Source organism: Martes martes, assembly GCF_963455335.1.
Source record: "Martes martes genome assembly, chromosome: 11".
NCBI lineage: Eukaryota > Metazoa > Chordata > Mammalia > Carnivora > Mustelidae > Martes > Martes martes.
In genome coordinates this window covers 64,512,066-64,536,380 of record NC_137899.1, presented here as the reverse complement: position 1 = coordinate 64,536,380, position 24,315 = coordinate 64,512,066, and the positions used below count along the sequence as shown (strand labels likewise).

Here is a 24,315-nt window from a genome sequence, read left to right as displayed (position 1 = left end):
ATCTTGGGGCGCATGGGTGGCTCAGTCATTAAGTGTTTGCTTTCACCTTGAGTCAGATCCCAGGGTCCTGGGATCGAGCCCCTCGTTGGGCTCTCTGCTCAGCAGGAGGCCTGCTTTTTCCTCTCCCACTCCCCCTGCTTGTGTTCCCTCTCTCACCGTCTCTCTCTCTCTCTCTGTCAAACAAATAAATAAAATCTTTAAAAAAATTAAAATCTTTTTTAAAAAGTCACATTTTAGATGAGTGAGAGAAAAATAGTTTTCAGTAAAGGGGTGTTTGAAAAACTAGCTAACCATCTGGAAAGACATAAAGTTAGATCTTTATTGTCACACTGAATACCACAATAAATTCCAGATGGATTGAATATTTAAACATGAAAGATTTATGAACATGGAGAGACACTGTGGAAGGTTATTAATATTTATGGCTAAAGGGGTTAATGGGAAATTATTATGTTTTATTAAATTATTAAATTATTACATTACAATACACCTTTGTATTGTTTCACTTATACAATAAGAACATAATACTTTTTTTTGAGTAGGCTCTATGCCCAGCGTGGTATTTGAACTCATAACCCCGAGATCAAGAGTCACATGTCTACTGATTGAGCCAGCCAGGCACCCAAGAACATACTTTTTAAAATAGAAATTTTCATAAAGAATTTTTTTTTAATTTTTAAAAGATTTTATTTATTTATTTGACAGAGAGAGACACAGCGAGAGAGGGAACACAAGCAGAGGGAGAAGCAGGCTTCCCGCTGAGCAGGGAGCCTAGGACCTTGGGATCACGACCTGAGCTGAAGGCAGATACTTAACTGACTGAGCCACCTAGGTGCCCCAACATTTTTTTTTAAGGATTTTATTTATTTATTTGAGACAGAAAGATACAGAGAGAGAGAGAGCGAGCACAAGCAGGGGGAGAGGCGGAAAGGAGAAGCAGACTCACTGCTGAGCCAAGAGCCCGATGTGGGGCTTGATCCTAGGACGCTGGGATCATGACCTGAGCCGAAGGCAGACGCTTAACCATCTGAGCCACCCAGGCACCTCCCCTTAATTTTTTTTAAGGATGTATTTATTTATTTGAGAGACAGAGAGAGAATATGGGAAGAGGGGCAAAGGGAGAGAGAGGGAGAGAGTCTCAAGCACACTCCCCACTGAGCATAGAGCCCGACTTGGGCCTTGATCTCACAACCCTGAGATCATAACCTGAGCTCAAATCAAGAGTCGGACACTCAACCGACTGAGCCACTCAGGTGCCCCATGGTTCCTTTCCTATGGAAAGAAATCTGGTATACACTAGAAAAAAATGGTCTTTTAATTAGTAGATTTTTTAAAATTTTAATTTAATTAATTTAATATAATTAATAGAATTCCAGGGAATAATGGACAGAACCAAGCTCACAAGTAACAACAAATAACACACACACACTGAATATTTTCTGTAGTAAAAAAAGAATAAAGACAACTCAAATGTTCATCAGTAGGAGAATAGTTAAATAAATTTGGAATATTCAACCAATGAAACACTAGGCAGACATAAAGTATAAATAATTCCTCTCCCTCTGTGTGTGTGTGTGTGTGTGTGTGTGTGTGTGTGTGTGTGTGTGTATTTTTTTAAGTAGGCTCCATGCCCAGCATGGAACCCACTGGGGGCTTGAACTCACAACTCTGAGATCAAGCCCTGAGCTGTCTCTCTATATATTAATATGGAAAAATCCCAAGGTGAAAAAAAAGAGCAAAAGGCAGAGTAGTGTATTCTGTATGCTATATACTATATACTATACACTGTAAAGGGGAGAAAATAAGATAACATCCATAGTTGTTTATATCTGCATTAGAAAAAAATCCACACAGTGGAGGAATAAAAAAGAAACTTATTAAGAAAAGTGGTTAAGGGGCACCTGAGTGGCTGAGTCGGTTAGGCGTCTGCCTTCTGCTCCGGTCATGATCCCAGAGTCCTGGGATCGAGTCCCACATTGGGCTCTCTGTTCAGCGGAGAGCCTGCTACTCTGCCTGCTTGTGCTCCTCTCTCTCTCTCTCTCTCTCTCTCTCTCTGTTAAATAAATAAAATCTTTAAAAAAAATTTTTTTTAAAAAGTGGTTAATTTTAGAGGTGCCTGGCTGGCTCAGTCAGTAGAGTGTGCAACTCTTGATCTCAGGGTCGTGAGTTCAAGCTCCACATCAGGTATAAAGTTTACATACATATATACATAAAGGAAAGTAGTTAATTCCAAGTGGCTAGGAGAGAGGGAGATGTCAGGTAGGCAGGTCTGGGTAATAGGAGATATCTTAATCCACACTTAGTTTTAATTTTGAATCATGTGACTATAATTTTTCCCCAAAATCAAATGAAAATTGTAAAAGAGGAGACCCTAAGAATAGGAAAGAGACATCATTCAAACAAAACAATGCCATATAAAAATTCTTCTGTACTGTTTTCAGGTGATGGAAGAAATTAGAAGTCCACAACCTCAGGGAGACAGGTAGGCTGCTGTCACTACCTGTTTGCTCCACAGGAAGCTGAGGAGGTGGTTTCCAAAGAGCTCGTGCCACTTGAGGGAGCAAGACAGAGCAAGCCAACTGCCCCAGCCACCTGCGCAGGTGCGGAAGCCTCAGAAGCAAACCAGGACAGTGAGTAACAATAGCAGCGTGGTAATTCGCCTCTGCAGCGGGATAGGAGCCGGAAGCACACAGCCCGACTCCTCCAGTAGCCTCTGAAGTTCACAGAGCACTCTTTTTTTTTCCCGCATGTTATGTTATAGAGTAGTCTTACATACCTTATCTCTTTAACCATTTCTGGGAAAGGTACCAGTTACCGGAGGAAAACCCTGAAGTGCAGGGAGGTCAAATGCCATGCAAAGTCACCACACACCAGGACAAGAACCAGGGTTCCTGGCACCAAGTCTGTTCTCTTCTCATCCTACCACCCAGGCCTCAGTTCTGGCCACTTCCCATCGTGGATCCCATAGCTGGCTGCATATTTGGATAGTGGAGCACAGTGTGGGGGATGGTGGGAGTGGAGGCTGAGTCACTCCTGTTTTCCTGCAGACTTATTCCCCACAGACCCTAAGAAGGAGACCGTTCTAACAGCCTCTGAAGGAATTCAATGTCAGAAAACAAAGATATGTTGGAGATGAAAATACTAACTACAAATCAGCATTGACAGAGTGTTCAGATCATAGTCCAGCCAGAGGAAGACTGTATTTATTTATTTATTTATTTATTTATTTTTAAATTTTATTTATTTATTTGTCAGAGAGAGAGTACACATAAGCAGGCAGAGTGGCAGGCAGAGGCAGCGAGAGAAGCAGGCTCCTTGCTAAGCAAGGAGCCCGATGTGGGACTCAATCCCAGGACACCGGGATCATGACCTGAGCTGAAGGCAGTGGCTCAACCAACTGAGCCACCCAGGCGTCCCGGAAGACTGTATTTAATAAGATGTTCTGATGAGTGAAGGCTCCAGTTTTTTCCTTACCTGGAATCAAAGAAGGTGCCATCCAGAAGGGTGCCATTGTAATGATACCTGAGAAAGTCCCCACTTTGACTGCGCCGCTCACAGTTTTCTGGGACTATCTTATTCTCAATGGAAATGCCATCCTTGGGGTTATGGAGGTCCAGTAACGCAACATCAAACACCAGAGATGCCTGTCCAGGAATGTCTTTCCCTAGAGTAGAATGGAGGAAGAAGATGAAATCAGGACACAAGATTTAGGAAGTCCTTTTTTTTTTTTTTTTAAGGTTTTATGTGTTTATTTGTTAGAGAGAGAGCACAAGCAGGGGGAGCGGCAGGCAGAGGGAAAAGCAGGCTCCGTGCTGAGCAAGGACCCTGGACCCCAGGACCCTGGGATTGTGACCTGAGCCAAGGGCTGATGCTTAACTGAGCCACACAGGCGTCTATAAGAAGTACTTTTAACTACAACTCAGTTCCCACTGTGTTCGTATTACTCATTCCTTGAAGTTTCCAAGTCAAGGAAAGAAATGTTCTTTCATGTGTTGGGTGGTCCCCCTGGGTGTCCAGCTATGTTCTGTCATGGACACCATTGTGTCCATGGTGCCCAACCATGCACTGGCGAATATAATTTGAAGCCTGACTTCTTCAGAAAAAGGAGTAAACCAATATTAATGACATGCGAGACTACCACAACCATATTGTCTGCTTGTGCCGACAAATCAAGGCTCTATATGGGTGGTTATGAACCCATATGAAAACCCAAATACATGCCTCTGTGGGCTTCTGTTTGTGTACAAAGGCAAATCAGACATTTAAAGGCATAAGTTCTAAACCTTGGACCTGGTTCTACAGAATACTACATAGACTCATTCTCTGGAACCAGCCACCAATTTTTTTTGAAAGGCAAAATGCAAAATTCAGTTTATTAAGTGCATCCAAAACAGGAGATAAATAAAATTAAAACTAGCTGAGAGGTGGGGCGCCTGGGTGGCTCAGTGGGTTGAAGCCTCTGCCTTCGGCTCAGGTCATGATCCCAGGGTCCTGGGATCAAGCCCCGCAGCGGGCTCGCTGCTCAGCGGGGAGCCTGCTTCCCTCTTTCTGCCTGCCTCTCTGCCTACTTGGGATCTCTGTCTGTCCAAAAAAAAAAACAAAAAAAACCAAAACCCTAGCTGAGAGGGGGTAAAATGGCATCCATAACGCAAAATATAAGTCATCAAATTGCTTTTAACATCTGGATGGTACTGCTTCTTTTGGATACTCCCAACAGTGGGGACTTCATGAACATCTACAAAACGATAGGCTACATGAAGAGATTATTGAGTACTAACTCATCAAGCAAAGATCAACATCAACCAATAAATAACTCAATTCAGTCCCTTGAGATAAGGGAGGTTAACTGACAAACCACCTATCTCAACACTCTTACTTGTCATTTGTTATAACTTGCAAAGGAGTAGGCCTGGGTGAGTGAATGACACAGCATACTAAGACTGAGTTCCTTCAACTGGCTCTTTGGCAGAGCCCACCCCTCCTCCTTCCCCTCAAGGGAATAATGAAATCTTTGGAAAACGGCTGCTGAGTCAGCCTGTGGAATGTAAGGTGTGGTCAATCCCCGTGGGTGTGTGTGTGTGTGTGTGTGTGTGTGTGTGTGTGTGATAGAATAGGAATCTTTTATACTTTTATGTATTTTTTAATTTAGGAGAAACAAGAAAACCTTGAAAGTAACTCCAGAATTTAAATTTTTCTAGCGTTATCATGGACTAATTGAATATTGGTTTTTTAATAACAACTTTATCAAGATATAATTTCCGTACCATACAATTCTCCTATTTAAAGTTATACCTGGGGCGCCTGGGTGGCTCAGTTGGTTAAATGTCTGACTCTTGATTTTTGCTCAGGTTAAGATCTCAGAGTTGTGAGACTGAGCCCCGAGTTAGGCTCCGCGCAGGGTGTTTAAGATTCTCTCCCCGCCCTCCCCCCCCAACCCCTCCCCACCCTCTCTAAAATAAATAAACAAACAAGAAAATAAATAAATAAATAAAATTATTCCTGGATCCCTGAGCACAGTATTAAAGTAGTAAATAATAACTATTTCAAATAAATTGCTTACTTCAAATATTTAACACAATTTTTATTTAAAATAAGTAAATAATACTCCTCAAATTAGGCCAGGCATCTAGTTTTATTATATATGAGGTATGCGTCTGGATGACATCGAAAGGATGTGAGAGGCAAGGGAAATGGACTTGCACTGGCTAAGGACGAGACCACTAGAGTAACAATCGGAATAACAACATGTCTTGGGGAATGGAGAATTAAGATGTACTTACAGCAGTGGTTTTCACATTTTATTTTTCTTTTAGCAAGGAATCCCCACCCCTGCTTTTTGAAGGGACTGCCTGGAGATCCCCAGCAATAAAAGCGGAGGTGGACGGGGAGAAGGCTGAGCCCCGTTTCCTCCTCTCTCCTCCTGCTCTGTAGACATAGAGAGCCAGGAAACATAGCTTGGAAAACATTATGGTAGGGTTATTATAAGTTGGGTAAACTTCTTATACAGTCAGTATGACAAATGTCACCGTCAGTAAACTTAAATGCATCATATTTCCATTTCAATTCTTAACTACATATACCTGCTTGTTTAAACGCCAGGAGGTTCTCTTTGTCATGTTAGCCTGTCAGTGTGATTAAATATGCCTGAAATTAAAATATGAGTAACCGCAAAATGCCATTTACCAGCCAATATTCTGTTTTCTCCCTTCAAAAAAATATACTAGTTTGAATTCATGCTTTTTCTAACATGAGGCTTTGCATCTGTCCACAGGGAACGAATGTCACAGGTAAAACCCACCCTGGAGGTACAAAAATCAGGGGTGGGGGGATGGAAATGGCAAATCTGGCATCATACACTAAATTTCTACCTTGAGATCTACAACATTTGGACTTTCCAGTTTAAATCTCATTTCACAGATGGGAAAATGCAGGCTGGAGAGGCTGGTGCCCAAGGTTACAGCTTATGAGGCAGTGGCAGATGCTTTACTTATGAACGCCAATGACCATGAATAAGTGGCAGTTTCCACAATTCAGTGATGAGAGGTAGATGATTTAGACTACCATTGTCCAACAGAACTTTCTACAGCGATGGAAATGCTCTGTACCTGCACTGCCCGGGACAGCAGCCCTCGGCAACATGTGGCTCTGAAGTATGTGAAATGTGGCAGTGTGGCTAAGGCACAGAATTTTAGATTTTAGTTAATTTTAGTTTATTTTAAATTTAACTATAAATAGCCAATTGTTGCTAGTGGCTATTATATTGGACAGTGCAAGTCTAGACCAAAACATCTGGCAGGTTTCATGTGGTAAGCTGAATTAATGACAGCAATAAAAATATAAGGACAGGGGCGCCTGGGTGGCTCAGTGGGTTAAGCCTCTGCCTTCGGCTCAGGTCATGATCCCAGGGTCCTGGGATCGAGCCCCACATCGGGCTCTCTGCTCAGCGGGGAGCCTGCTTCCTCCTCTCTCTGCCTGCTTCTCTGCCTACTTGTGATTTCCATCTGTCAAATAAATAAAAAATCTTAAAAAAAAAATATATATATATATAAGGACAGATGAGGGGCGACTGGCTGGCTTAGTTGGAAGAGCACACGACTCTTGATCTTTGGGTCATGAGTGGAGGCCCCACGTTGGGTATAGAGATTACTTAAAATAAATCTTAAGGGGCACCTGGATGGCTCAGTGGGTTAAGCATCTGCCTTCATCTCAGGTCATGATCTCCGAGTCCTGGGATGGGGCCCCATGTCAGGCTCCCTGCTCAGCAGGGAGTCTGCTTCTCCCTCTTCCCCTGCAGCAGCCCCTGCTTGTGCTCTCTCACCCTCTCTCTCTCTCAAATACATACATAAAATATTTTAAAATAAATAAATAAATAAAATCTTAAAAAAAAAAAAAAAGACAGATGAGAGCAGCTTGAAGAATGAGAAAGACTTACCATCTCCCTCTTCTCCATAGGCCAAAAAAGGAGGTATGGTGATGATGCGCTTTTCCCCCACACACATCCCCAACAGCCCTTTGTCCATTCCAGGAATCAGCCAGCCAATGCCCACATATGTGTCATATGTTTTCATGCGATTATGACTGAAAACCAATGAGAAAGGGGTAAAGTTCCATGCTATTGAGGGTGTTTCCAACTCATTCCTCAATAATGCTTTAGGAATCCAATTATCACCTAAATAGTGAAACTATACCCATCCCTGATGACAGGCATTTTTAGATCTTTGTTCCCAAAGACAGCAGAAAAGCCGTGTCATTAAATCACAGTGATTCACATAAACAGGCCTGCTACTCTATCTAACCAAATGCTCTATAACAACAGGAAAGCCCTTAAGGGTTCGCTGTTCTCTACCTTAGCACCTTACTCCTTGCATTTTTCCATAGCTTCATAAACATTCAGCCTTCCCCTCATCCTTCCATGGGAAAACTATAAAAATGGACTTAAAAAATGCATCAGCCTACTTGGAAATAGGGCCCTTCACTTAATGGTGAGCTTCCAAGACACTGTTAATTTAGATAAACATTGTTCTTACATTCCTGTAAAATGTATTAAAATTTGGACTCTGGCTTTACAGCCATGAGTGAGGGAGCTGGCACAATGGAAATTGGGAAGAGTCTCTCTTCTGGTTTCTCCACGGGCATAAAAAGCATGTGAGACAGAAGGAACTAAGGGGCATCTCGATATTATCTGGAATGGTGGCACTTACCTTGAATCAAACAGTGTCCCATCCAAGAATGTTCCATTGTAGTGGTACCTTACAAAATCAGACACCTGGATGGTCCGAGGGCAACTGGGAGGTGTGAAATAAGTGTGAACCTGAACTTGATCTTCAGAATTCCAAATGTCCATCAGAAGTACATCAAAATGAAGAACTGAATCTGGGGGGATCACACCAGCTGAAAATCAAAGAGAATTCCCACTGAGAAGCTGCTGCTGTTCAGGCCAGATGAATAAACACCTAGGATGCTGCCCGGGTGTTCAAGGGGGTCACTGAACAATTCCAAAATGGGTCACGCTCCCTCCCTCATTCCTCAAAATAAAATTGAAAGAAATGAGAAAAAACAATGGTCCTCCTCTCAACAAGGGTGACATTCAATATACCTGTGTTAATAACAACTTCTTTCACATCTAGAAGAAATGAACCAAAGATGAAATTTTAGCTCTGTGTGTGTGTGTGTGTGTGTGTGTGTGTGTGTTCACTGCTTCTCATTGTCCTCAATTTAAAGCTTCTGAAGATTCTCTGATCTGCCTGACTGAATACCCTTCAGAGGTTCTGGTTGTTTCTGCAAATGTATTTACAAACACGGAACAAGAACTTACAAACTCCTTCACTTCCATAGGCAAGCTTTGGGGGGATCTTCACAAAACGCCTCTCATTTACACACATCCCAACCAGAGCTTGGTCCATGCCTGCAATCAGTTGTCCTTTCCCCACAAACACGTTGAAAGTGGAGTCTCTGTCATAGCTGAAGATCCACGAGGTAGAGAAAAAGAAAAGTATACGTTAATCCTTCCCTTAGTGAAACCAACCAGTGAAAATGTACCCATGGACAGAGTGAGGGCACTGGAAACCAAAAATACCCGGAGAGGAGTTACTGGCACAGGAAATGTCTTCACTAACGGTACTTGCAGGGCTGGAATTTTTTTTATTACTTTGAATATGGCCAGCAAATCTAGTTAGATAAGCAGCCCTGTTTATATAACACTTTGCAAAGTAGCTACCAATACTTTCACTAAGAGTTTATTCCTTTTCCATGTCATTGGTATTAAAAAACAACAAGGTAAGGGGCGTCTGGGTGGCTCAGTGGGTTAAAGCCTCTGCCTTCAGCTCAGGTCATGATCTCGGGGTCCTGGGATCGAGCCCCACATCGGGCTCTCTGCTTGGCAGGGAGCCTGCTTCCCTTCCTCTCTCTCTGCCTGCCTCTCTGCCTCCTTGTGATCTCTGTCTGTAAAATAAATAAAAAAATCTTTAAAAAAAAAAAAACACAACAAGGTAAGATACTAACACTCCAATTAACACATACACCTGATTGTTCTTTTGTTTCTTTAGGTCTACAAGTTAAAGACACAGCGTGGTGTAGCATAAAGGATATTTAAACTCTCTGAAACTGTTTCCTCACCGCAAATTGGGAGTAACAATAATAGCCACCCCAAGATCTATACGATATTATAATCTGAAAAGTGCTCAGAAAACCTCAGACTTACGTTGGCATTACTATAATTATTACAGGTAATGGGAAGTCTGATATGGTCTTGAAATCGCAAACATATTTGATTTAAAGGCTGGCTGGTGATGGCTTTAGGTTGGAAAATAAATAATGGAACTGTGGCCAACATCCATCCTCTCATCCTTTTTAATGTCAAATTCTGCATCCAACATGGATTTGCCTATTAGGAGACTGTGCTAGGTGCTTTGGAGGATATAAAAAGTCCAAGGTGTGGATTTTGCCTATTAAAAAAAAAAAAACCAGCAGAGATATCCAGAGAGTTTCAAATACTGTGTTTAAGAAAATAACTACAGGGCTTGGTTTGTAACAATGAAACACTGGAACGAACACAGAAATTTCAAAGGCATGGCACTGGTTGCACTTAAGGCAAGGACATACAATAAAATGCCCTATGGTCATTTAAAAATACCAGATTTATATTCATTGGCACAGAAGGACATACACAGTAACAGAGAAGTGCGGGTTACAGAGCCACAGTATAAAATCATTCCATTTTGAATTTATATATTTAGATGCATGTGAAAAAATCCACTAGGTGATATATAAAACAATGGAAATCTATGAGTAGAGGATTTCAGGTGGTTTAATTCTTAATTTTCAAAAGATCATGTAATATTCATGTAAGAAAATATTAAGAACTGTTGAGGGGCGCCTGGGTGGCTCAGTTGGTTAAGTATCCCACTCTTGATTCTGGCTCAGGTCATGGTCTCAGGGTCATGGGAGGGAGCCCCGCATTGGGCTCTGTGCTCAGCCTGGAGTTTTCTTGAGATTCTCTCCCTCCCTCTCCCTCTGCCCCTCTACCCACACTCTCTCTCTCTGTCCCTCTCAAATAAATAAATAAAATCTAAAAAAAAAAAAAAAAAGAGCTGTTGGAATTGACCTCATTAGGATGTCCTGCCCTTCATTTGGTATATTACTTCTTCGTTTTCGCTAATAAATAGCTTAGAAGAGCAGCACAGTCCACTTCACCACCCATCAGGGCAGCTTCCTCAGACCTGCCCCTTTTTTTCTTCTACCTCCCAGTTTTACAATTCATTTTAATAGCTTTTTTTTTTTTTTTTTGCAGGGTCAGGGAAAAGAAAGCAAGACTCCAAGTTCAGGTCAGCAAGCCAGAGGACAAAAACACATGGTCAGCTTTGAGGCCAAGACAGCTTTACACCTCCACCCTCTACCTCCAGGGACCAACACCCGCCCCGTGGAATGCCAGCTCTTTCATTTCACTTAGCTGGGGACTTGCCATGCCCCGAACCACCATCCAACTGGGGGGTTTATATTAATAATGAACCAGAACTGGACGCTTCAAAGACATCCCAGGTACAGAGCATGTGCAAACAGCTATAATGCACAGGCTGGAAACCACTTCATAAATTAGTCTCCCATCCATGGAACCTGAATATAGTTCCCAAATTTAATACGAGTTTTTAATAAGAATTACCACTTAGAGAGTGTTTATTACGTGTCAGGCACAGCGGCAAACTAAGCTTTCCCACATGCTATCCCCATTTAATCATTACACAACACGTCAAGGTATACGCTGCTACTTGGGCTCCTTGGAGTCAAAGAATCTCCCGAGCTCACGACGTTAGCCAAGGGGGAAAACGCTAGAATCCACGTCCATCTGACCCTTCACCTCCTAGTGCAGGGCCTTCCCCAGGTGGCATATAAAAACTGTTGGCTCCTTGCAATATTAATATCTTCATTTGACTGCCTCAGCAAAGTGCTAAAAACAAACAAAAATATGCCTTTCTGAAAGAAGAGTTTATAATTTACATATGTGAGAAACTAACAATGCAAGACTAGTCTTATCTCCGGCTTAAAACTGACCATCTGGAAAAATAAAGTCGTTCTGAGTAAATCTGTGCTCATCAGCACAACTGGCACAAGTTCATAGGCAGTGTCAAGCCCAGAATTGGTTATGAAAATTATTTCCGCAAGCTCTGGAATAAGTGCTTAATAGAGCCTGTCCCCATATCTGGCTGATTTACACCTTTTGCAGACGTCCCAGTTGAGGTCCTGCAAGGAACAGATGATACACCCAAACTAGGCAGCTCCAGGAAAGTTTAATGAAGGGACTGTGTGCAGAGGGTGCAGGGTGCAGAGAACACAGGGACAACGTGGTATCTCTGGGAACAAGCAAGGAGTGTTATTGTCAAACCTGGGCTTGAAGGATCCAGGGACAGAGAAGGTTCAGGGCCACCTGACAGAGGCTTAGCTAGGACCCCCAGTCTAAGGACACAAATGGTGGAGACTCTACAGGTAGGGAGCTAAAGGAATAAATCTCTCCAAGTCACTCTCCTCCCTCTGATCTCCTGCTGATGTGACACTGGCTGAACCCAACCGGAAGCCAGGTGACGGAAACGGTCATTGATATAACCCATACTAAGTACATGTATTTCATACAGCCTCACAGAGCAAAAAGCAAGTAGATCAGAAAAAGAGGGGACCTAGAAAGGCAAAAGAAAATCATCTAGCACATGCAACAACCCCTTTTCCTCTCCATCAGTTTGTTTTTCTCCCCTGCTCATTCACTGCTGTAAAGCCTTTGATTGCTTCTACTTTCTCTTGCCCCGAGATGAGAGGTGGCTGCAGCAGTCCCCAAGGATGCTCTTCAAGTTTCCTGGCCAAGGATCACTAAGACAGGAGACATCACATAAAACCCATCACATGCAAGTCATTAAACCGTCTATACATGAGCACGCGTGACCTTGCGGCATATTCCTCAGGATGAGTAACCGCCTCTGTGCTGCATTCCTGAAGCATAAATTTCTAAGCCCAGAAGCTATTTCTTTTTTTTTTTTAATTTGACAGACAGAGATCACAAGTAGGCAGAGAGGGAGGCAGAGAGAGAGGAGGAAGCAGGCTCCCCACAGAGCAGAGAGCCTGATGTGGGGCTTAATCCCAGGACCCCGGGATCATGACCTGAGCTGAAAGCAGAGGCTTTAACCCAGGCACCTCTAAACAGATGTAATTTTTATTTGCCAATTATATCTCAATAAAAATGGGGGGAAAGTATCATATTCAGCATTTATTTGTCTGAACTGATTCTAAAATTGGCATATAGAGCAAGCTGACATGTCCTCTCCTAGCTGAACAGGACTTCAGTTCTAACCCCAGGGCAGTTTTCTCTTCCTTCTGTAATGGCCATTGTTCCTTTGTTTCTGGATCCAAGATCAAAATAATCTCAGCCACAAGTAGTATAAGCATATGTAAGTTTTTGTCAAAGTTTTAAAATTAATTTAATTTTTAAATGATGTATCCTGTATTACTTTTGCATATAAGTTTTTAAAATCTGAGTTTTTAAAATCAGGTGAGTAATTCCATAAAGCTTAGAACTGTACTTGCCCAGCTGCCAGGAGGAGAAGGGGCTTGGAGTGGGTTATAGCTGTTTTGGATGCAGACCTTCAAGCTCCAGGCTTCCTTCCCTCTGTGCTGCCACCTTCCACTTTGTACCTCTGCAGACTGGGGAGGCACACGGCTCCACCCTTGGCCAGGTCCCCTTCTGTTTCCCAGAGATTCTGTTTCTTTCCTACAACGGCAGATCCTACACTTTTGTTCCCATTCCGTCTTCCAAAATTTTGTTGCCAGTTCTTGACAGCAATGGTCTCCTCTCTGCTTTCCTAAGTCGTTTGTTTTTTCTGTTTTTTGTTTGTTTGTTTTGTTTTTCGTTTTTAATGAAGCAGAGCCTAGGAACTTGGGGAAGGAATAGGCTTTGGGGGCTCTTGGGAGAGAGTATGTTCAGTTTGACACATGTTCTTTTATTTTTATTTATCTATTTTAAATATTTATTTATTTATTTACGTACTCTCTACACCCAATATCGGGCTCGAACTTATGACCCCAAGATCAAGAGTTGCGTGCTTTTCCAGCTGAGCCAGCCAGGCTCCCCATGACATGTGTTTTTATGTTGTTGTTGTTTTTTAAAGATTGTATTTATTTAAGAGAGAGAATGAGCAAGAGAGAACATGAGCCAGGGGTGAGAGGCAGAGGAAAAGGGACAAGCAGACTTCCCGCCAAGCAGGGAGCCCCATGCAGGGCTCAATCCCAGGACCCTGGGATGATGACCTGAGCTGAAGCAGACGCTTAACTGACTGAGCCACCCAGGCGCCCCAACGTATGTTCTTTTAGAAGTTCATCCTCACTGCAGATTGAAACTTATGTTTAGAAATAGCTTCTGGCAAATAATTGGCAAATAAAAATTACATCTGTTTAGAGGTGCCTGGGTGGCTCAGTGGGTTAAGCCTCTGCCTTTGGCTCAGGTCATGATCTCAGGGTCCTGGGATTGAGCCCCACATCGGGCTCTCTGCTCAGCAGGGAGCCTGCTTCCCTCTCTCTTTCTCTCTCTGCCTGCCTCTCTGCCTACTTGTGATCTGTCTGTCAAATAAATAAATAAAGTCTTTAAAAAAATTCCATCTGTTTAAAGTGTATGATCTGATGTTTTGATATATGTATACAGTGTGAAATATCACCACAATCAAGCTGATTAACATATCCTCCCTTAGTTACCATTGTCTTTCTTTTTTCATGGTAAGAACACTTAAGATTTACCCTTTTAGAGGTGCCTGGGTGGCTCAGTGGGTTAAAGCCTCTGCCTTTGGCTCAGGTCATGATCCCAGGGTCCTCGATCAAGCCCTCCATTGGGCTCTCTGCTCAGTGGGGAGCCTGCTTCCCTCTCACTCTCTGCCTGCCTCTCTGCCTACTTGTGATCTCTGTCTGTCAAATAAATAAATAAACTCTTAAAAAAAAAAAAAGATTTACCCTGTTAGCAAATTTCAAGTATAAATAAGGTATACTTAAATTTCAAGTATATAGTACAGTATCATTGACTATATTCACAATGCTATACATGAGACTGAATTCCTTTTTTGAGCGTTAAAGAGACTGCCATATTTTGAGAATTCATAACAGGAGGGAAGCAAGAAAATAAAAAGCCAGCCCACCGTTCATGAGAACTATGTTTTGGGTGCCTGAAAGTTGGCCCAATCTCAGGCCAGCTCAGATGACTGGCTCACTTGGGACCAGCCGGACAGGAGGACTGTGGTCCTGCCAGAGCCATCCATGAACGGGGCTGAAACATGCATGAAATGCACAAAAGCAGAAAGTCGCCTCCTAGCTGTTAGCCTTGCTCTGAGATGACCCACGTAAGATTCAACACCCTCCCCTGGCTGAGTTCTACCACTGAGCCTGAGCCCACCTGCAGACTTGAAAAATCCGACTTTTCTGCCTCCCAACTCTCTCTCCAGACCACATGCTCTCAAAGGTGACTCTGGGCTTCCCAGACCCTTTGCCCAACATTATTTCCCCCAAATGGTCACTTCTACCAGCTGCTAAGGAGCCATGGCAGGGGAAAAAGACAAGCCCTTAATGAACTGGCAAAGTGTCTATCGGCTAACAGATGGAAAAATGAAGGACACTGCAATACAGGAAAAGAGAGACGATGAGGGAGAAGAGAGGAAGGATTAAGAGTGAAGAGGTGGGAAACGAGAAAGAGCACGTCCATTCTTGCCTCCACAGAGGATCAGACCCTGAAACGCAAGCAGTTGGCACGTTAAAATATCATTAAGAGAAAAACTTTGCAGAGCCATGTGAAATCATTCCACGGCTATTGTAGATTTTTGTTTTTTCAGCAACTGCACAAGTTAAAATATTAGATCTCTATAAATCTTATTCTACGCAAGTTCTCAGCCAGTAAAATCTAGCCAAATTAAATAATCACTGTAAATGCACAGTCGCTCACAATGACCCACAAATGAAAATTAAAAGCAATGACTTAAAGTCTTCACAGGGTGTTTGCTTGTTCTTTAAAAACAGTAGGCTTTAATATTTTATTTATGTATGTATTTATTTGAGAGAGAGAGCAAGTGCAAGCAGGGGGCGGGAGGAAGAGGCGAGGGGAATCCCAAGCAACTGGAGGGCTCCATCTTACGACCCATGAGATCATAAGCTGAGGTAAAACCAGGAGTCGGATGGTTAACTGACCAAGCCACCCGGGTGCCCCTGTGGGTGAATGGCCTCAAGAAACCCTAGTTTCTTGAGAAACCTCCTGCCTGGAGGTTAGGCTCTTTTCCTAAAGTCAGTAGAGCCACACTGGGCTAACATACAAACAGTAACTTCCCACTCATCACCTGGCTTTTCCATAGGAGGGCCGCTATTCTGATTCACACTTTAAAGGCTCCCTAAGTGAGCCTTGTCATGACTTGACCAGTCTCCTTGTCACGCTTAACTTCTCCAGTCCAGCTTGACACCATCTGTACTGCGCCCAGCTCCCTGGCTCTTCTCAGAACCAATCCTGCAGAAGGGGCGAGGCTTAACACCCCTTCCCTCAATACCCACCAGGTGCTAACGGTAGATACTCAACAAATATCTGTTGAATGAATAAATATATAAAATTAAGCAGACCTCTGTTAATAAGCCTTTGATTCTTTTAGAGCAATAGTTCTCAAAGTATGGTCCTCAGTCCGGCAGCAAAAGCATCACCTGGGAAGTTGGAAATGCAAATAAATTCTCAGGCCCCACCCAGACCTTCTGATTCAGGAGCTGGGTAGAACAAGCTCTCCAGCTGATTGTGATGCGTGTAGAGTTTGAACACCACCGTGTGAAAGCATCCCACCCAACAGGGCATGCGGTAGGCACAGAAAAATGTTTATTGAGCCTCAGGACCTTGAGGGTCTGCAGACAAGCCCGGAGGCTGTGAAGGAACTGACCAGATGCTGGCTTTGCCTGCTAAAGATAACAGGAATTTAATAAATTTCAGTCGCTGGAAGGAAATCAGAGCAAGCAAAGAGGCCGTCCCCCTCACCCTTATTGCTAAGAAGGCTATGGAACTCCTAAAAAAGCTGAATCAGGAGTGGCTGACAAGGAGCTCGCAAGAGCTGGAGAGGGTGAGCAGGACCCCCCTGGAAACTGTAGCCTGGGAGCTGCTGTCTTCTTCGGTCTGGAGCAGCAGCCACAGAAGCATATTAACAAGCCCACAGAGGCTCCATTGCCAAGGGCTAGAGGGCTGGGACTCCTGGCAAGTGCAAATGCTCATAAGCTGAAAAGATATTAACTGCTCCCAAGTGCCAGGCAGAGACGCAGGAAGAAAGCCCTATGAAAAGAGGAGCCCTTTGTGGCTTATGGCTCTGGTCAGGGTGACAGCTATTTTCTTCTGAGCAAAACCTCCAAATCAGCACCCAGAACCCAAAATACCTTAGATTTATCCTCCCCTAAACTTTTTGGGCAGGAATGGCAAAGTTGTGCCTTAATGCTTCATAAATTCCCAAAAAAATGGAGGCCCTAGAGAAAAACCCACACTGGAGGAACACCTACTGTGTGTCATGCCCTTTCTATCCCGCACTCCACACTGCAGCCACAGAAAAGTCTGATCTCTCACGCCCCTGATTAAAATTCTTCAGTGGCTTTCCATTGTCCTAGACAAAGTCCAAATTCCATAGCCAGGCAAAAAAGATCCTCAGAGTTGGGCCCAGCCTTCCTCTCCAGCCTCCTCTGGCCTCTCTTTTTCCCCTATCGACCACTGCCCCACTCTCACTCCAAACTCAGGCTGTAGTGAAGAGCTTTCACAGACCCCGAAACAATACTTCCACGGCCCACCACCAGGCCTCCGTATCGGCTCTGCCCTCCACCAGCCACATCCTTTCTTCCCTCCACAGCCCTCACCCCTCAGCTCAGCTCTGGTCACTTTTATTTTTTATTTTATTTTATTTTATTTAAGATTTACGTATTTATTTTAGAGAGACAGGAAGAGCATGAGCGAGAAGGGCAGAGGGAGAGAGAGAGAGAGAGAGAATCTCAAGCCGACTCCATGCTGAGCGCAGTGGGGCTCCATCCTATGACCCTGACTGAGATCAGGGCTTGAGCCAAAACCAAGAGTCACCCAGGTGCCCCAGCCCTGGTCGATTTTAATCACCTTCAGGTCTTAGCCTTGCAATCTTGGAATTTCATCCCGACCACTCTCTCTCTCTCGCCAACCCCATGCAACACACTGTTTGAGCTTTCTGTGTGTTTCCACAGCTCCTTGCCTTTCTTTCATTGCATAGACTATGGACCACAAACTACAGAGTCTGGCCCTATGCTACTCAAGTTCAAAACCCCACTCTGAGACATAGTAGCCAAGACCCTTGAGCAAATTACTTGAACTTTCCAAGCCTCCGTTTCTTCATTTGTTGTCAAGGTACCTACTTCATTGTCTTGTGAGGTTAATGAATTTCTTTGAGATTAAATGAATTCATACATTGAAAGGTATATGGTAAGAACTGTGTGAACTCTACATGACAGACAAAAGTGTATGCTATTATTCTTTCTGTATATATCACACGACACCATGGCCCGGACTACAAGCTGTAGGACATTGAAGCACACTGTCTTCAGGGGCAGACACTACACACACATTTGCTGATTGGATGGTAGTGCCTCCTTCTAATGTCTTCCATTGTCCCACACTGCCTCACAGTGGCTGCCATGACTAGAGGGAGGAAAGTACCAGACAACTTGTTTTAGTGGGAATTATTAATTACCATCAGCATGAGCAGGAAATTCTTCATTATCTTCTAACTAAAGAAGCAGATGAAAGAAGATATACACATGGCCAACTAACATATAAAAAGATGCTCAGCATCATTAGTTATTAGGGAAATGTGAACTAAAAGCAAAATGAGATACCACTTATACCCCTAGGAGAGCGAGAATAAAAAAGAAAATTACAGTTGTTGGGGGAGAATGTGGAGAACTAGGACCACTCATCCATTGCCGGTGGGAGTATAAAATGATCAAGCCGCATTGGGAAACAGTTTGGCAGTTCCTCAAAAAGTTACACAGTCACCATAGGACCCAGCAAGACCACTCCTAGGTATAGATCCAAAAGAAAGAAAAGCACATATCCACACAAAACCCTGTACACAAATGTTCATTGGCCAAAAAGTATAAGCAATACAAATGACCCACAACTGATGAATGGATAAACAATATATGTACAGTCATACCATGGAATGTTACACACCATTAAAAAGGAATGGGGTCCTGGTACATGCTACAACATGGATGAACCCTGAAAATACTATGCTAACTGAAAGAAGCCAGATACAAATCACTACAAATTATAGGATTCCATATAGAGATAGAAAGTAGATCAGTGGTTGCCTAGGGGTGCCGGGAGGGGAGTGACCTAATGGGTCCAGCCTTTCTTTTTTGGAGTGATGATAATGTTCTAGAATTAGACAGCGGTGATGGCTGCACAAATCTATGAATATAAAAACCACCAAATCGTATGCTTTAAATGGGTGAATTGTACGGAATGTGAATTATATCTCAGTAAATCTGTCAAAAATAAAAAGAAGCTACTGAAACAACAGAAAGAAGGACCATTTTTAAGCACTTGCCTATGTACCAGTTTGCACGCTAAACTGCTTTTGTATATTCATTGTCTGAAATTCCAAAAAAGGCAAGAGAGGCTATAAGTATTTTTTAAAAGATGACTTCTGGAATGAGCCTGCACAGCCTAGGGCAGAGGCTCAACAAATTGTTCTATTTGCCTAGGCCGGTGATTCACTGAGAGAAGTGCAGGCACAGACCTGGGTTTGTAACAAAGCCTTGGGGAGGAGAGCGGACTGTAGCTGGAGAAAAAGGTCTCTTAACCCTAAAGCTCCACTGGAGAGAAGCTGCGAACAAGTTGGGAACAAGTACTGTGATCTCAGGACAGAGATGAGGGAGGGAATCCTGGGCATGGTTCAAGGCCCCAGGGCAAAGCTGAGCGACCTGCCCACACCCAGTGGCCAAATAAGAAGGGCAGTAGTACCTTCGAGCACAGACCCTGACCTTGGACTGTCAGGGTTTTCAGTTGGACTCCATTTAAACAAGTTTCTTAGCCTCAGTGGCCTCAAGTGACCTCACTGGCAAAATAATGGTACCCACCTAAAAGATCTGTTGTAAGAAATGAATGAGTTCATTGTACAGAAAGCACTTAGAACTATCCTGGCACATTGTAATAGCTCCATAAATGTTAACGGCTGCTATCATCAGCTCATCGTCACCATTACCATCATCATCATCATCTACAGTGAGACGCTTCATCTGATTCAACGGGCCTGACTAAGGGCCAGGAAAGGGAGGTGGCAGACAGACATCAACATTACTCTTGGGGTGGAGGTCTATTTGCAGAGGGGCCATTTTACACCGATTTCACGTTGTGTGAATGCGCCGGGAGGACAGGAAGTTCCAGCCTCTCTGCGCCAGGTCCTATCCAAAACTCCAGTCCCAGGCCGGTGGACCAGGGGAGCGTAAGGCTCGGTAGGCTCACCCCACCGCGGAAAGGCTTAGGGTCGCTGGGCTTTTGGGGAGAAGGAGGAGGAGGAGGAGGAGCGCGGGGTTCGCGGGGCGGAGCTGGGGGAGGTCCGTCGGGAGGGAAAGGCCTGTCCGGAGAGAGAGAAGCGGGAGAGCGGGCGCTGCTGCCTCAGAGGCCCGACCGGGCGTCCGGGGCGCGGTACCTGGAGTCGAACTTCTGGCCGTTGGGGAATGTCCCCACGTAGTGGTAACGCACGAAGTCGCCGCTGCGCACGGTGCGCGGGCACTCGTCGGGCACGAAGCGCCGCTCGATCTGCAGCTCCGTGTCGAGGCCCAGGCCCGCCACCGGCGCCGCCTGCCCCGTCACCCAGAGCAGTAGCAGCAGCAGCGGCGGCGGCGGGGGTCGCCAGCCCCGGGCCCTGAACGCCATCAGGGGCGTCGAGGAGAGCAGCGAGAGGCGGGCGCGGGACGCGACGCGGTGCCGGCGAGGGCGTGCGGAACTCTGGCTGCGAGGGTCGGAGCTGGGCGCGCCGCGGCGTTTGCAAACGTGGAAAAGACTGCCGGCCCTCTCCGGGCGGCAGCCGCCACCCCCTCTCTCACCCCCCGCCCCCCACCCCCCGGCCACATCCAGCGAGGGGAGGAGCCGCTGCCGCGCGCCAGGGCTGGCCTGCCGCGCCCCGCGCCGCCCGGGCCCTGCCCGGCCCTGCCCTGCCCTGCCCAGCGAGCGGGCCGGCCAGGGGAAGCCGGCTGGCAACTTCAGAGGGAACCTGTCCTCGAGGGAGAAATCGTGAACTCCTCGGGACGGGGCTTCGGCCCAAAGCTGAAAAAGGAAAAGTGTTTACCAACCAGGCCAACTCGCCGGCCTCCGCCTGTCCCTGGAGACTCTCCAGATTTAGCGCCACCAGAGGCTCCTACGTGGCCGCGGATCGAATTACTTCTGGCTGCTTTGAGTAGGGAAGGAAACTTAGATTATTGTTGTTGTTGTTGTTGTTGTTGTTGTTTTAACCTAGTTACAAGAATGAATTCTACATGAAAAAGACTGAGAACATTCTTCAGGGTTTTTTTTGTTTGTTTGTTTGTTTTCAGGATAATACTTAAAGAGAAAGGGAGAGGCGTGTATTCTGAAACTCCCCTGATAGCTGTCCAGAGAAGGTTTTAAGTTACTGTGCCTGTTCCCCAAGCCATTAGTGGATGGACTATGAGCTAGTACTTAATAGCAAAGTAATAGCAAAGATTGCGCATGGTCCCACACACGTGACTAAGCTAAGTAGGACTTCACAGTAAAGATCCAGAAACCCCAAGAAATTCTTTTGAGTACTTAAACGAATTCTTAGCTTAGAATTGGTTGTTCTTACTTATTAAAATTTTGAACTAATGAAAGCAAATCACGAAGGCTTTCTGAGCTTTTCTGGGAAGCAAACTATCCCAATACTAAAACCTGGCAAACACGGGAAGAGAGAGATAAAAACTGGACACCAATCTAATTTATAAATATAACTACAAAAATAGTAAAATGTGAGCAAATTTGTTTGTTTTTATGCAGAAAGGCGTTTTTATTATAGCACGGGACAGGCTCCATAGGTAGAAAGAATTGCTGGTCAAGATTCTTATAATTGCAAGTGAGAAAACCCAACTCACCTGGTTGCTGCATAGAAGTATATCCTAAGGTTTTCAGATTATTTGATGGCTTGCTATAAGGTCACTGGTTTTGGTTGGAGAACATCTGGTGTTTTTTTTTCCTTTTATCTTTTCCTTCTTTCTTCTACCTTCTTTTCATTTACTTTAGGGGCATAGCTTGGTCAACAACAAAGCCTTTTGAGGATGGGAGGAACAATTCTGGTTCAGCTTGGTTGATCTGAGACCCTTAGAATTACTTTGGTTTGCACTGTGGAGTCCTCCGACTTGGGTTTGGGGTGGTTAGGCACTGAAGCCTGGCCAGGCATCCCTGTTTATTGAATCTCAAGGTTTCTTCATGTGATTTCTCCTCATGAGTTAATTTGGGCTTCCTCACAGCATGGTGGCTTCAGGGCAGTGGAACAGCTTACATTCCTGAAGGCTTTAGGAGGAAATATTTCAAGAGAACCATGTGGAAGCTATATGATCTTTTCTGATCTAATCTTAAAAATAATGAGACATCACTTCCACTACTTTCTGCTGGTTACAATAAAATCACTAAGGTTGGTCTAGATTCAAGGAAAGAGGCATAGAGCCCACCTCTCTATGGGAGGAGTATCAAGATCATTTGTAGAAAACAAATGAGAGAGATTTTTGCGGGCGACTTGGATAATGCCATTTGCCACAATAACTAAAGTCACAAGATATTAGATTACAAATTGCAATGTCAAGTTACTAATTTACAGGAGGAGACCTACCATTCCACTCACCCCAATACTCTGAGAAAAAGAGCATTCTCCTCATATTAGGATCTGGTATAATACACTGTCAGGATGGTGCTGGGTGAGAATGGAATCAGAGCACAGAGGCTTGGTGAGTCTTGAAAGGTATTTCCTTTAAGATGGGGCCAAATTTTGCAGCATTATTTACTACAACCAAGATAAGGAAACAACCTGTGTCCATCCATAGATGAATGGATAAAGAAGTGAAATATTATTCAGCCATAAAAAGGAATGAAATCTTGCCATTTTTGACAACATGAATGGGCATAGAAGGTATTATGCTAAGTGCAATAAGTCAGACAGAAAAAGACAATACCATGATTTCACTCACATGTGGAAACTAGAAGGAAAAACAAAGCGATAGAAACAGTTTCATAGAGAACAAATTGGTGGATGCTACAGGGGTGGGGGGGATGTGTGAGATAGGTGAAGGGGATTAAGAGGCACAAACTTCCAGCTATAAAATAAATAAGTCACAAGGAAGAAAAATGCATCACAGGGAATATAGTCAATCATATTGTCGTAACTTTGCATGGTGACAGATGGTAACTACACATATCAAGGTAAACATTTCTTAATGTATATAAATGTTGAATCATTATGTTGTACACCTGAAACTAATATTGTATGTCAACTACACTTCAATTAAAAAAGAAAAGATGGGGCTAGGGTTGGTCAAATTTATGCCTCATTCTCAATGGTGCATATTTCTCTAGTGTTCAGAACACTTACTTGTGTGTTTATATAATTTGTGTCTTCAGCAGACAATGCTGGACAAACACTATCTGATATTTTTCCCTGGTTCTCCTTTTTTAGATTCTATAGACCATCTTCTTTCTGTAATACAATTAAGTCACACTTTTTGTTTCTCAATCATATCTTCCTTAGACTATTGCAAGACATTTACAGGCCACTTACTGGCCCAACAACTGGATTGGTTCATGCAACAGTTCCCTTTCAGAGGAAAACCTGATTTCCAAGCTCTGGGACACATCAGTGTAACATGTGTTTCTGTTCATAGCCTTTGTGTGTTGGTTCATTTGGATTTTTTCTAATAAATATGAAGGAGTTCCTTATATATTTTAAGTATTACATATTGAATGCCACATTTGAGGGGAATATTCCCTATCCTGTTACTTTTACTTCCTTTGTGGTTTCTTCCATTATTTTAAAGCTAAAATAGTGAGCGGAACTTCACATATCAGATGCATTTACAAAATACAACCTAGTTAAGCACTTTAACAATTCGCAGCCTGGCTCCATGACTAATACTGCTGCATCCTTGGGCATGTTATTTAACTCTCTCGGCCTCCTTATCTATAAAAGAAGGGTAATACATACGGGTAATAACAGCACTTAGTAAGTTTTTAAAGATTAAATCAACTTTTTCTTACTGGCTCAGCTCAATGACGAGCACATAAAAAGCGCTCAGTGTCTATAGCCTTCCGTGCAGCACCCAAACCTTGTCTAGATAGACTGCAGCCTGGCTCTGTCTTAACCAAGCTCTGGAAAATCAGAGAATTTCTTTGAGGTGTCTTGCTTTCTTCAAAGCTGGGTGAGTCCCAGCACCAAGTAGCAGCAGCCAGTGTCTAGCCAGGGGGGCTGGAAAGCCTCCCTGCAAGGGTCCCCGGGTCCTCCCAGGGGAGGGGCGCGCGGGGGCGGGGCGGGGCTCCCCGACTGTTCCGAAGGCCTCCACCGCCCCTCTCGTGGCCGCCGCCAGGGGGCGCGCTCCAACCCCCATCAGCCTAGCGGCGGGGCCCGGGAGTTCCCAGCGCGGACTTGGGGCCACTACACGGGAGGCGGCGGGGAGGCCTGACGGGAGGCGGGGACCACGAGGCCTCGGCGGGGACAGCGGGCCCTACCCGGGCGGGCGGCGAGAGGGGGCGCTGCGGGGCCGGCCGGTCGCGGCGTGGAGGAAGTGCCG

The 24,315-nt window shown here is 44.3% G+C and overlaps 1 protein-coding gene across 1 annotated transcript in view; it reads right to left on the bottom strand.

Annotated features, from left to right (window-relative positions):
- The window catches only part of FKBP9 (FKBP prolyl isomerase 9), a 39,001-nt gene extending 18,234 nt beyond the window's left edge, over positions 1-20,767 (bottom strand). Inside the window, exons 1-5 of the mRNA XM_080818322.1 lie at positions 20,199-20,767; positions 8,816-8,961; positions 8,202-8,391; positions 7,433-7,578; positions 3,475-3,664 (exon numbers count right to left, since the gene is read on the bottom strand). Coding sequence (XP_080674448.1) covers positions 3,475-3,664; positions 7,433-7,578; positions 8,202-8,391; positions 8,816-8,961; positions 20,199-20,425 — 899 coding nt within the window. The 5' untranslated portion in view covers positions 20,426-20,767. The remainder of the gene's footprint in view (positions 1-3,474; positions 3,665-7,432; positions 7,579-8,201; positions 8,392-8,815; positions 8,962-20,198) is intronic.
- Between the last annotated feature and the right edge of the window lie 3,548 nt (positions 20,768-24,315).